Source organism: Pelecanus crispus, chromosome 1 (assembly GCF_030463565.1).
Source record: "Pelecanus crispus isolate bPelCri1 chromosome 1, bPelCri1.pri, whole genome shotgun sequence".
In the NCBI taxonomy this organism is placed as follows: Eukaryota; Metazoa; Chordata; class Aves; order Pelecaniformes; family Pelecanidae; genus Pelecanus; species Pelecanus crispus.
The window spans coordinates 76,916,694-76,928,976 of NC_134643.1; the positions used below are offsets into that span (position 1 = coordinate 76,916,694).

Here is a 12,283-nt window from a genome sequence, read left to right on the forward strand (position 1 = left end):
AAGTAAATTTTAAGTGTGCCTGTGTGTTTGTGTGCATATACATATATTTAAGCATATATAGATGGTGACAGTAAAAACTTTTTCACCCTTCTCCTGCTGGAAGATAAGACTGTGAAACACATGCCCTGATAAGCCTATACCGCTTATGTGTCAAAACCATGCTATTTCTAAGAGCAAGTGCTGCCTGTTCCTTGTCTGAGAAGTTGATCTGAAGATCCTGAAGGATGCGTGGGCATTTACACATGGTCACGCCCCGTGTCATCCCAGTAAACCTATCCAGCAAAATTGTTCAGGCTCTCTTTTTTACCTACTTGCAAGTTAGAGTCTAAAGTTGTTCATGAGCTTCAAACAAAAAAGGGTAGCACATCAAGTACCATGCTACCAAAAAAAAAAGGTAATGTGGCTTATATTTGTAGGATTAATGTTTTCCCCTTGGAACTAATATAAAATCCCAGAAATATGAACCTCATTCTTACCTGACCTCTGTTTGACTCTCATTAAGCATTCTTTAAAAGATGAGGACTCTATTCTGTATGTTCAGTTGAACAAGGTCAGAGAAAGAGGACTGGATTCTTCTTTCTCAGTAGTTTATACTGCAAGTCACTGTTCAGAGAAATACAGAGGATGTAATGTTACTTAACACTTCATTTTTACCATCTTCCCCTTTTGCTTCCTACAAATCAGAGGTAAAACTGAAGGCCTTTGCCACAGGGGTCATCCATTGGATTATTTCATCTGCTAGGCATGTGACAAACTGAAATATGGATTTATTGGTGGTGGGTGGTTTGGTGTTGTTTTTTTTTATTTTATTTTGCTGTAATACAAACTCAAATTGGTGCCAGTGGACTTAGTTGTACTTTGAGGAAAGGGTCATAGAAGTCTAAATCGCCAATTTTAGGGCTTCTAGTGAGATGGTCATTATTAAAACTTCCCCTTATGAAATATGTTTTTTGTTGCTGTATCTGGGCATCTTGTGATGGAGGCTTTCTAGGGTAAGTTGTAAAGACTCCGTCATGCACCATATAACCTTCTGCTATACCTACCATAAATACTTGCTAACCATATATGTGTTTTACAAGGGATAAAGAGGAAGAGGACTATCTGTGTACTCTAGATCTGCCCAGAAAGAAAGGCTGAGCAGTGGCTTTTGACTTAGAAGTAACCTTTTGAAAAAAGTGGGAGCCATTTGTCAAATTAAACTACCATATGGAAGGCTTATGTTTTCTTGTGCAAACCGTTATGCATTGCTCCATCTTAAAAAAAGTCTTAAAGTATTAGCATGCGGCAGGAGTCTAGCCTGTCTGTCCCCACATCCTGTCAGATTCAGGAGTTAGAAGGCACAGGTTTGAAGTTTAGATAACTTTGTTAACCTATTAGACTGCACAAAAAGCTGTTTTGTACAAAACAAATACCTATTTCTCCTTTAGAATCTCTTCCTTATTAAACTGTATTTTTCCCCATGTGTGTCTCTCTCTCCCCCCTCTTCCCCAACTAGATGCTGTGTGAGTAGACTACAGCATATTGTCAATCATCCACCTTCTTTATTGCTGATAATGTTGGATGTAGGTGATGATACTAAATGGTGGAGCAGGGAAATCAATTCCCATCATGTAAATTGGGTCTCTGGTTTACTCTCTGGCTCTGCTCCTCATCTAACCACATGGCAACTCAGTTTCAAAACTCCCCAGGTTCTCAAGCAAGAACTAGGAGAAAAAAGACACCTTTGGATCCAGAAACTTCATCTCTTGGAAAAGTACAAAGAATGTCTAGATAAGGATTTTATTCAAATGGCAAGCAACCTGAGGAGAACCAAGACAGAGCAACTTCACCTAAGGAAAGAGCTCTCTGCCAGGTACCCCTTCAGAAAGTGTGTGTCTCTTTTGGGTTTTTTTTTTTGTTGGTTGCTAAGCTGTTTGGTGGGGTTTTTTTTGGTTTTGGGTTGGGTTTTTTGGCTTGTGGAACAAAGTTTACTGAATTCCGAAGACTTTTTTCACAGAAGAAATTATCTGCTGTTTTAGAGAATGGATCTGGTTTTAGCATAACGTTACACTATGTGGGAGTTAAGGTTTGTGTATGAAGTAACATATGATCTTGGAGATGTCTTTGAAAACACCAGGGAGACCACAGACTGAGCAGTTAAAGAAAGAGGGCACTGCCTATCTAGCAGGTGCAACCATTAAATAAACTGCTGGTTTTTTGTGAAGCAGAAGACCTGTAAAACATATGCCTGCAGGTTTTATTGCTTTAGGACACAATTGCTAGTCCCAGATCATATAATGTCTCAGTTTCTCAAGGGTTTAGCTTCAATGAGTTGTCTCATTAAATATGAAAATGTAACTTTTAAATTTAAGTTTACTGGCACATGGTTCCTGCTATGAGTTTTGATGTTACAAATATGGCAGCAAAAGACAGCAGGTGTAAACAACTGCCTGCCTGCCCGCCCTCCCTCCTCTCCTCAGACATTCAGGAAAGGAGCTAGTCAAGTGTTTTTTGCCAGAACAACTAATCTGAATTTGTTGTCTTTGTGGAACCCAGGCTTACTCATAGTGTCAGCCTTCTGCTGTCCTACGCTAAATGTAAATTTTTGCGTGCATGCCTTCACCTGGGTTTGGGGTGTAAGCAGCTTCCTAGGGCTTTGCATCCCTGAGAGCTAATGCAGAGCCGTCATACTGCACTTCTGCTTGACTTATCTTCCACTTAATACTGTTAATGTAGACCTCCCACGTGCTCTCCCTTCACTCAGAAAAGAGCTGATAAAAATACTGATGGCTTGGTTTCTTAAAGCTGCCTCTCTGTATCAAAATTGTTTGTGGTGGTAGCAACAAGAGGAAAAAATTATATATATATATATGAAGGTGAGTTAGAGAAGAAATGGGCAAAGTGTTTCTGCAGTGGAAAAGAAGGGGTTCCTTGAAAGCCATCACCTTCAGCACTGGTTCTGATGGCATCTGCTTGCTGTCAAGTGAAATACACAGCTTCACCAGGTTAATTTCCCAGTGTTTCAGAAGGTATCTACAGTAATAGCTCCAGGGTATCTTTCCTAGAATGATTGACTCTGTAACAGATTACTATTTCTCCCAAACCATGAGACAATGCATTCTTTTGACCAAATTGCAAAAGCTTGCCCCACTAAGCACTTGCTCTTTAAGAGTTCTCTGGATATTCCACAAACTTTCACTACGGTACCCAGGTGGCTGGGGCTGGCACAGCCATTGCACTGTTCAGCTGGGGAGAAACCAGGGAAAACCTCCATCCCCTTCCTAATTCTGGAGCTGCTATAGAAAAGCCTTGTCTGCCTACTGTTTGAGTTGTGCTTTGCAAGAACGATGGTGCTGGATCCTGGGCAGCTGTAAAATGTAAGAGCCGAATGTAGTTCTTGATGCATGTCTCAACAATTAGCATGTGTCATCTCCCAGGCATGCCTGCTCTAAAATGTCAGTAACGGATTGTGGTTTGCGATCTCTCACCCTGCAGGCAACATGAGATAGAAACTGTCAAACAGTTACAAGAAGAAACTGCTGGCCAGGCAGAAGCCCTTGGTTTAGAGCTGCAAAAAGCTACAAAGCAGCTTGAGGATGCCAGCAAACAGGTAAGGGACATTCTAGTTCCTTCTATGCAGAAAACAAACAAGCAGAGGCAAAAGGCTGTGTACAATGCATCGCTGCTCTTGGGAAAGGAAATCGCATGTTCAGAATGGAGTGCCTTATTGCAAAAGTGGAACCAGCAGAGGAAGTAAAATTTGAGGGGGTGGTGACAACAGTTTGCTGATGAAAGAGGCAGCATTGCATATTTGTGGTGGCTTAAAAAAAAAACCCAAAAATAGCTTCCATATACAGTCCACCCCAATGTAAAAATGCAGAAGTTCAGAAGGAGTTTTATCACTTCCTGAGAAAGAACAGATGCAGTTTGGTTTCATTTGCATGAACTGTAGAGGCTCCTTGTGTTAGCCAGGCTGCTTTATTTTTTTTCCTTCCCTTCTTTTTTCTTAAATATTGTTTTGTGCTTAGGCGGAGGATCAAGTTGAAGCCTTTCACTCTGCTTGTGAGGAAGCCGCATCCTTGAAATGCAAGTTAGAGGAAGCCATTTCTGAGCAGCAAAAACTCAAGGATGTGAATGCAGCTTTAACAAGCGTTTGCCAGTCGCTTCAAGAAAAGGTGGAAGACCAGAAAAGTGAGTAAACTACTGGCAGCGTGCCAGCATTCACTTTACGCAGGCAAATCCTTTATGGTTTAGTTTATGGCAAAGGGGAATAAGACTGACCTGCAGGTAATCCAGTAAAATGCTCTGTCGAGTCTTCTTTTTTTTTTTTTTTCTTCTTCCCCTTTCTATTTTTCCTTCTCCTTTAAGAGATCTGCAACCATGGCATCTGGGCTGAGAGTCAGGTGGGATCCTGATGAGTGGGTGTTGGGCTGGACCAAAGCTGCAAAACCTCCTAACAAAATCTCCAGTCCTAGGAGGAAGGGTTAGTAACTCCATGGGTGGCACTGGCACTCCTTTACCGAAGGTGCTGTTCCCACACCTGAATAGCCCACCTTACTCCTAACAAAGTCACCCCTCTTTCTTAAGCTTCCTGTACCAAAAAGACCTGGTTTTTATGTTCTGCCTTCTGCTTGCTGTTTATATTTGCTTTGTGCTTTTGAATAACTGCATGGTACTAGGCTGTTCTCTTTAGTAGAAAGCAATTGTGTCATTGCATTGTACACGTGCAACATTTGCTACGGAACCATGGAAAATTCATACTACCTTTTGCTCACTTGCTAACATCAACACCTCAAAAGCTTGGGCAATTAAAGAATGCAGTGGTTTGCTTCCAGCACATGTTTTTTTTCTTTCCAAATTCTGGAGTGCTTCTCACTTATGTTGATTGACTTAAGCCCACTGAATGTTTGGCCTCAGGCATGTACTTCCCAGGGCAATGTGACTGATGCTCAACATGTATGTGTGTTGTAAACAACTTTATGTGAAACTACAATTTGTCTTGTAGGAAAAAATATACGGGGACCCTATGTCTTAGCTCTAAGGCACAACTGGTATGTGCTGATGTGGCAGAAACAGCTCCAGGCTGTGCTTTCTGACTTCTGAACAGTATTTTGGCATTGTTCATGTGTGTGTGCTCATGTTGCTTTCATGCTTACTACTTCCTTCAGACTGTGAGGTTGATTTTTTAGCAAGAGGCATAACAATGGAAATAGTGTGTCATTTTTCCAGCTCTGAATAGACAAAGCTCTTCTGCAAAGTGAGCTAGAGTAAATGAAAAGAGAGAACCCCAGACATGTGGAAGAGACTGGTGCCACTGTGACTCAAAAAAAACCCCAAACCAAAAACAAAACAAACAAAGAAAACCCACAAAAACAAAACCCAAAACCAAACCAACCCCCCCAAAAACAAACAAACAAACAAAAAACCCCAAACTCTAAAACCAAACCAAAACCCCAGACAAACCCCCAGAAAATAACACCACCCTGGAAATGGCTGAGAGTTTGGCTTTAAATGACTCCAGGTAGTTTGCAGAAATCTCTTTCTGTAGTTAAATAGAAATAAGCTGGTAAATGTGTAGAGAAGTTGCAAGGTTTTATGAAGAACAGGGCTGACAAACAAGGATGGCAGTCGGGCAGGACAATACTTTCTATTGGCTCCTGCAGAAAGCCAGACAGGTCTAGCACCCCTTCTGACTAAAGGGCTGGGTTGTAGTCTCTTCCCCACCCACCTCTCCACTCCATTCCCTGATTTCCCCCCACCCGCATGATAAGAGATGAGAAATGAGGGAACCTGTTGGCCAAGGAAGCTACTTCAACCTAAGTCAGCCTGGCACAGCTCCTTCTATGTTTCAGATGTCTAATCATGCCTTGCAATGATTGGAATTGCTACAGCCTTCATCCAGTGAAAAAGCTGAATGAGCTACTGAGAGCTGCATTCAATTTTTCCTTGGGCACTGTGACAGTGCTAATGAAACCTCCTTTCCCCCCACTCCCCCATTATTAGCTGTGGTACAAAAGCTATGATAGACTTTTATCAAGGTAGAAGTTACCAGAGGCAGGCCCTGGCATTGCCAAACTTGAACAAGGATGTTTCCAAGTAAAATGTAAAGCCCCTTGACTTTAAGACTTCTGTACAGGATGTCGGATTGGAAGGAAAAATGCTTCTCTTCCAGTAAGTTGCAATGGAGTTGTCCATTTCCGCAGGGAACTGTGGCACCTTAAGGCTGATGATGTGGGGAAGCATTCCCCCCCCCTTTATAGCAAGGGGAAATGTAACCTTACGGAAGAAGAAATGCCCAGTGTTTTCTGGAACTTGCAGAACAAAATGCACTTCTAAAATTCTCTTTCCTGTGAAAAACTGTTGTAGGTATAACTAGACTAAAAAAAAGTGCAATGGGTTTGTAACAGGCAGTAGTCAGGTTTAAAGACGCATCCGACTGCTTGTTATCAAATCATAAGGAACCCTGTAAGACTTGTAAATGTCTGTTCGTAGCAACTGTTAATACACTACGATGGGAACTGCTTCAAAGGCGACTCTGTGAATTGCTGTGTCAGGTATGATGCTTTCTGGTGGGAGAAGAAATGGTAGGCTTGCACAGGCGGTGCTCTGGTGGAAGGACTTCTACAGCTGAGATGAACTGCAAGTAATTTGGCAGCATCTGATTTCTTCTTTTCTAACATCTACATAATTATGGAGGCAGTAGAATGCAGGTACTGATCTGCACATTATTATTTTCCTCCTTCAGCCTTCTGGAAAAAATGGGCTAGAACACACAGGTGTGGTGTTGGTCTTCACTGTAAACAGTTGTTGGTGACTGCATCAGATGGGACTGAGGGCACCTTTCCCTGATTTGTCGCCCACAATCAGCCCTCTCTTCTGCAGACAGTCTTGAAAACAAATGTTTAAAATCTTGTAATAAAATTTTTCTCGGTATCCAGGCATTGGAACAGGCAGTGAAACAGTTATTACCTTTGTGCCCCTCTGTGGAAATATGCTGGAAATTATATAACTCTGGAGTACTTTGCTTTGAATAAAAATACTTTATTCAAGTTTGGAAGGGGGTGGAGGGGGAGATGTTGTGGGAGGACTCTTTTTCCCAACCAGCTTGAGTAAAGAACGCTATAGCTCAGGGTCTGAACGGTCTGGATTTAACATAGAATAACAAGGTATTTATAAAGACAAACAGAAGATCTTAAAAAGTATCCTAGGCTGTAACAGGGGCATTAGAGGAGCAGAATCAAAACTGTGGACCAGCTGCACGTGAATAAAACTTGTATTTGTGCATAAAGGTCTGCAGATTTAAAGGCTGAAAGTAGCAAGGGGAAACAACTGCATAGTTTTCCTGATAGCTGAGGATAATTCAATTAGAAAGACAAAATTCCATTTTGTTCATAATTGGTAGTAGTGTTCCTTCTCTTTTTTTACCTTTTTTTTTTTTTTTCTTCTACGTCTGCCTGCCTTAAACTATTTCTCTATTGCAACAGTGCTGTGCAGAGTTAGAATCTGACTACAGTCTGCTGCCCACATCAGCTGAGCCGGTAAAAGGGAAGGTAAGTGTGCTTGCTATGACCATTGCTGAGCCTGTTAAAATGTGACACTACTTTTGGGTTTTGGTTTTTTGGGGGGTTTTTAATGACCTGAAGGAAATAAATAACTTTCACACAAGGAAACTTTGCCAAGTTAAACATTCAATAAGAATTGAGATACAGATTTATGTGTATATATATGCATGCACATGTATACACACATACAAAAGTGTATTCAAAACCTTATTGCAAAACCAGTTTCCTATTGCTTCAGAATAGTTACTGTGACAAATACAGGCATTTGGTAAATTACATTTTGAGAAGGATCAGAGGCTGAAGATGGGGCTACATCTTCCAATTTCTTTTCCGTTTTTCATCACTTAAACAACACTAGGTCAAACACAGTTGCATAACTGTTGCTTCAGAAGTCTCCTCCAGCCATCTTCAGATGACACCTCTTCAGCACTAACAGCAAGCAAGTGGTGTGTGTTTAGGGGCAGGGGGTGGTGGGGGCAGTGCTTTGTCTCTATGCAGCCAAGCTGGAGCTGCCCCCCTGCTCCTGCTGAGGGAAATCTGACCTGGGTAGCAGGCGCTGACACTGGATGAATGTTCCCCTTCTCAGTCCAGCTGGCTTGGCTGAAAGGGTTTTTTTTCCTTTTTTTCTTTTTTTTTCCTTTCTTTTTCACGGGATTTGGATGGGCTTTTTTGGTTCTCCTGCCGTGTTCATCTTGCCTGGTTTTGTAGTATCTAGTTCCAGACCTAGCTTCAACCAACATGACTGTTGTAAATGTAAAGTTGAATTATTTTACCTCTTCCTGTATCTGCCTATTAAGGACGTGAGCTTTTCTAGACAAAAAAGCAACAGATGATATATTTGTATAATTGTTAGTATTACATTATGCAGATGCAACTGCAGGGGTGTGGGGGGAGTTGGTGGTATTAATGTATTCAGCGTGATTGAACAACAGCAGCACTTTCTATTTTTCAATTAGCAGCTCCATAGCACTAAACTGTGGAGTGAAGGACCCACCTTGTTCACTGAAATTCCCAGGACACTGCCCTCAGATATTTCATACTGGCGTAGTACGCCTCTGCTAGGTAAGACCTGGTGGTGTTGGTCATTTTTCTGTCACTGTCCCGAAATACAGGAAGAGTTGATAGAATGGTATCAATGGTGCTAAACATGCCGGTAGAGTGTGGCAAATCTATTGTTGGCTTCAGCTTATTTCTGCATGTAATCCAGGAGGCTGAATGACGTTTATAATGCTTGCAATGAAAGGCCTGAAAAGGTGGCTGTCTGTCAGCCTAACAGGAGTCCCCAAAAGCTTAAGGAACTACTGGTATAAATCGTACATCTAAGTATATTCCTGATGAGATACTTGCCAGTCTCAAGAGGGCTTGAGTTACCTTTCTCCCATGCACTCTTGACTGGCACATGACATAGCAAGTAATGTCCTGCTACTTTGCTACTGAGCTGAGGCCAGTCTTGGTTTAAAAACTTGAACAGGTAATGTAGCTACTCAGAAACATATAACTGTATTTGTTGATTTCTCCTGCATTCATAAGGTGTTCATACTCCCCTGCAACTCTCGAGCCTTACAAGTATTAAAAGTAACTACTGACAGATATGCGTCGCAGGGCCACAGAACTGCAGAGTGCATTTGGGCTTTTATAGACAAAGCATTTCTTCCAGCAGTAAGCTGGAACAACGCAGAGTCTCTTCTCACACAAAACATAAAATGGTCGAAAGTAATTCTGTGCCATGCTGCGGGAAATGGAAGAACATCTTGCTTGACTGCACGTGCTCCTTATAAGAGCACTCTGCTGCTCTGAAAGGGCTGTTTCAGTGGGCCAGCTCAGAGTGTTCTTGCAACTTGCTGTAATGTCACGATCCAGCCACAAATAAGGCAGGTATTCTCGGCTTGCGCCAATCAAGTATCGATATAGAAAAGAAGATCTATTTCCTAGCCCTCTTTGCCACACAAAACAATTCACTACAACAAAGCTGTCCTACGTGGAAGTTTCTGTAACTAGACAACTGGAAAATCCTATCCGTGGGTGCTGCAGACTCTCCATCTACAAAATATTTTAAGGCCATGTAATTTAACCCAGATGGAAGCTGCCTTATAATAATCAAGAAGCAGACCAACCAAATACAGGTTATTTTAGACTTAGTCAAAAATCGACATGTGACTAAATCCAAACTTGCCAATGACTGCCACTCTTCACACTTGTCTCTCTTAACAGATGCTCTGACTTTGGAAACCTCTTGCCCAAATAACTTGCCTGTGCACAGCTGGCATTGGCCTTGTAGACAGAGCTCTGGCAGCTGCACATTTGAAAGCTGCGATCTGGGACACACGTCCACTTCAGATGTAAGGTCAGTGGGGTGCAAGTAAGGTGGCAGAATAACCTCTTTGGGGTGAAGGGTGGAAGAGTCCATGGGGTCTAGCCGGTTCCAAGGGAAAGCTGTATCCCCAGCACATTGAGTTCAACAGCGGGGTATCTCTTATAGGAAATACTGAACACTCAGTGGTCAGTTAATGGTGTTATGGGATAACACTTTGCTTCTATTCACAGAAGTAATATTAAAACTCTTTACTGAAACTGTTGGTATGACCACCAGTGAAATACAGTGATGGTGTTTCCATTTCATGCTGGAGAACTGAGGCATGATGTAGGTGTTCTTGTGTATATTTTCAGTATTTAACTCACAACTGACACTTCCCATTTAGGAGTCAAAATCCAATTGGCTTTGAGGAGTCACATTTTTTTTGTGGAGTTTAGAGCAGGAGTTCTGAGGTCTTTGCTTAGCAGGCTGCCTCTCTAGATCTCTAAAATAGAGATTGAACTGCTTAAGATTATGAAAGCTAGCTAACTCTTGTCAGTGAATATTTTAAAAGACAAGGATGTTCCTGAATATGCAGAAACAGGCAGCCTGCAGCAAAAGACTCAGCAGCTCTTGAAGCTTTTGCTACTGGCTTTCTGCAGAGCTGTGCAGTGTGGAGGAGGCTGGGAGAAGGACTGGTGGTAGTTCTTTCTATTTGGGGGAGGAGGGATTGATGTTAGTGATGAATTTGTCTTTCTCTGAGACACCAGCTGTCTGGCTATACAGATAGTGATGATTTCAGTTGTTATGTGCTTAAGGAAAATGGGCAATATATCTCACTGTTGTTTGGGCAATATGCAAATAAAATGTGTATTGCCAGGTGGAAAATATGCTCTGCTGGTAACTATACTGATGCAGACCTTCCTGTTTCCATTACAATGATGGACTCTTCACTTTCTGAGGTGAGTGCTGTCTCTGATGCCCAAGATGTGGTTTTGAATGGGTTTAAGCATTTAGTGCCTTACACGGACCCAGCTCCAGACTGAGCAGCTAAAAATCAGCACTGCTCCAAGGTGAATGGAGCTGGCATCAGTCAGCGGGGTGCCGTGACATCTTGTTAACTGTAGGGTAGTGCCTTCTATTTGGGCACACTTCTGGAATACTGTAGTTATAGACCCAAATGTCTTGATGTTCACGTGCATCTGGGTCATGCTTTTAGCTGGGGAGTATTTTAAATGTGGTTTCAAGGCTTGAGATGGTGCTTTTTCTGCAGTGGTACTTAGTTCTGCCAGGGAAGTCTGAGTGACTTTGCTGTTCTTATCCACCTGCAAGAAGCCACAGGATGTTTTAGTTGTGAATGCTGGCTTTCTCTGCACTTTCTCCCACAGCTACCAGGTACTAGCTGAAAAATGACATCTTTGCTGTTTGAAAACTTTCCTTTGGCTGATGTGCTCAGATATGCCCTCACTGCTGTATTGAATCCTGCATCTACAGCTTGAGCTGTCAGTTGGCTTTCTCATGGCAACAGCAAGATGAGCTGCAGCTCGGCACACCTCGTGGAGCTCTGTGCTCAGTGCCACAATACTGACTATTGAAATCTAGACCTCAGCCCTGCCACACAGGGCTTCTAATTAGCTTTACAAACTTCAGCATTGGTGTTGGTGGTGATAATGGAAGAATATTGGTCGGTGGTTTCTGTGAATCTGGAAATAACCTTGCAAGACTAATGACGGGCAACCTCAGACCTACCCTAGCTGGTGTGTGGTACCTGCAAGTGCAGCGGTGGTCTGGTTGTAGCAGCAAATCAAGGCAGAAAGTGCAGTGAGGGTAGAAAGTAAGAGTCATGGGGAGTGCCTGTGGCTTCAGCGCATTGCTTGTTTGGGGTAGAGCAGGTAAGAAACTCCTAGCTTGTGCTGCTACTACTTAAGCTACCTTAAAGAGGATAATCTCAAGGGCTCTTGCTTTATCTAGTCCTCCTGGAAAGTCACAGCCTTGCAAAGTTGTTTGAAATGCCTGTGCTTCATTGCTCTGGAGCTTTCTGTAATTGCAGCTGGGCTCAGAAATGTCATTTTCCATTTTTGCTTTTTTTTATATAAACTTTCCATGTGAATATTCTAGAGGGGAAAAATTAAAATGTTAAAGCTTGTCCCAGAGAAAAGGCAAACAGACTGTGTCCAGTATCTGTTCTAAAAACTGTGACGTGCAGCGAAATTTGAATATCCTTGTTTAATAGGAAAAGTTTCCCTAGGTTTTCTTTTTATGACATTGTGGTTGCAGATGTGTTTTGAGCAGATTGCCCCTTCAGCATGTGAGTAACTCAAACTATTTTGTCAAAGCGTCGTCACCATGGGACTTTAGGGGCTATTTAATGAAGGAGCTCTTGTGAGAGCCAGATGAATCTTGGACTTTTTATACTTGTTTTGATTTATAAATGTGAAAGTTGCACCAC

General features: G+C 42.2%; 1 protein-coding gene across 4 annotated transcripts in view; it reads left to right on the forward strand.

The window, feature by feature from the left end:
- The window catches only part of IRAG2 (inositol 1,4,5-triphosphate receptor associated 2), a 38,972-nt gene that overhangs the window by 14,866 nt on the left and 11,823 nt on the right, over positions 1-12,283 (forward strand). The window contains exons 16-23 of one of the 4 annotated variants that reach the window (XM_075706088.1): positions 1,689-1,852; positions 3,475-3,589; positions 4,008-4,170; positions 6,472-6,533; positions 7,464-7,529; positions 8,498-8,603; positions 9,753-9,900; positions 10,715-10,796. In XM_075706088.1, the coding sequence (XP_075562203.1) occupies positions 1,689-1,852; positions 3,475-3,589; positions 4,008-4,170; positions 6,472-6,533; positions 7,464-7,529; positions 8,498-8,603; positions 9,753-9,900; positions 10,715-10,796 (906 nt within the window). Of the gene's footprint in view, positions 1-1,688; positions 1,853-3,474; positions 3,590-4,007; positions 4,171-6,471; positions 6,534-7,463; positions 7,530-8,497; positions 8,604-9,752; positions 9,901-10,700; positions 10,797-12,283 lie in introns of those variants that run through there. The other 3 variants (XM_075706098.1, XM_075706102.1, XM_075706092.1) reach the window with 3 other exon arrangements.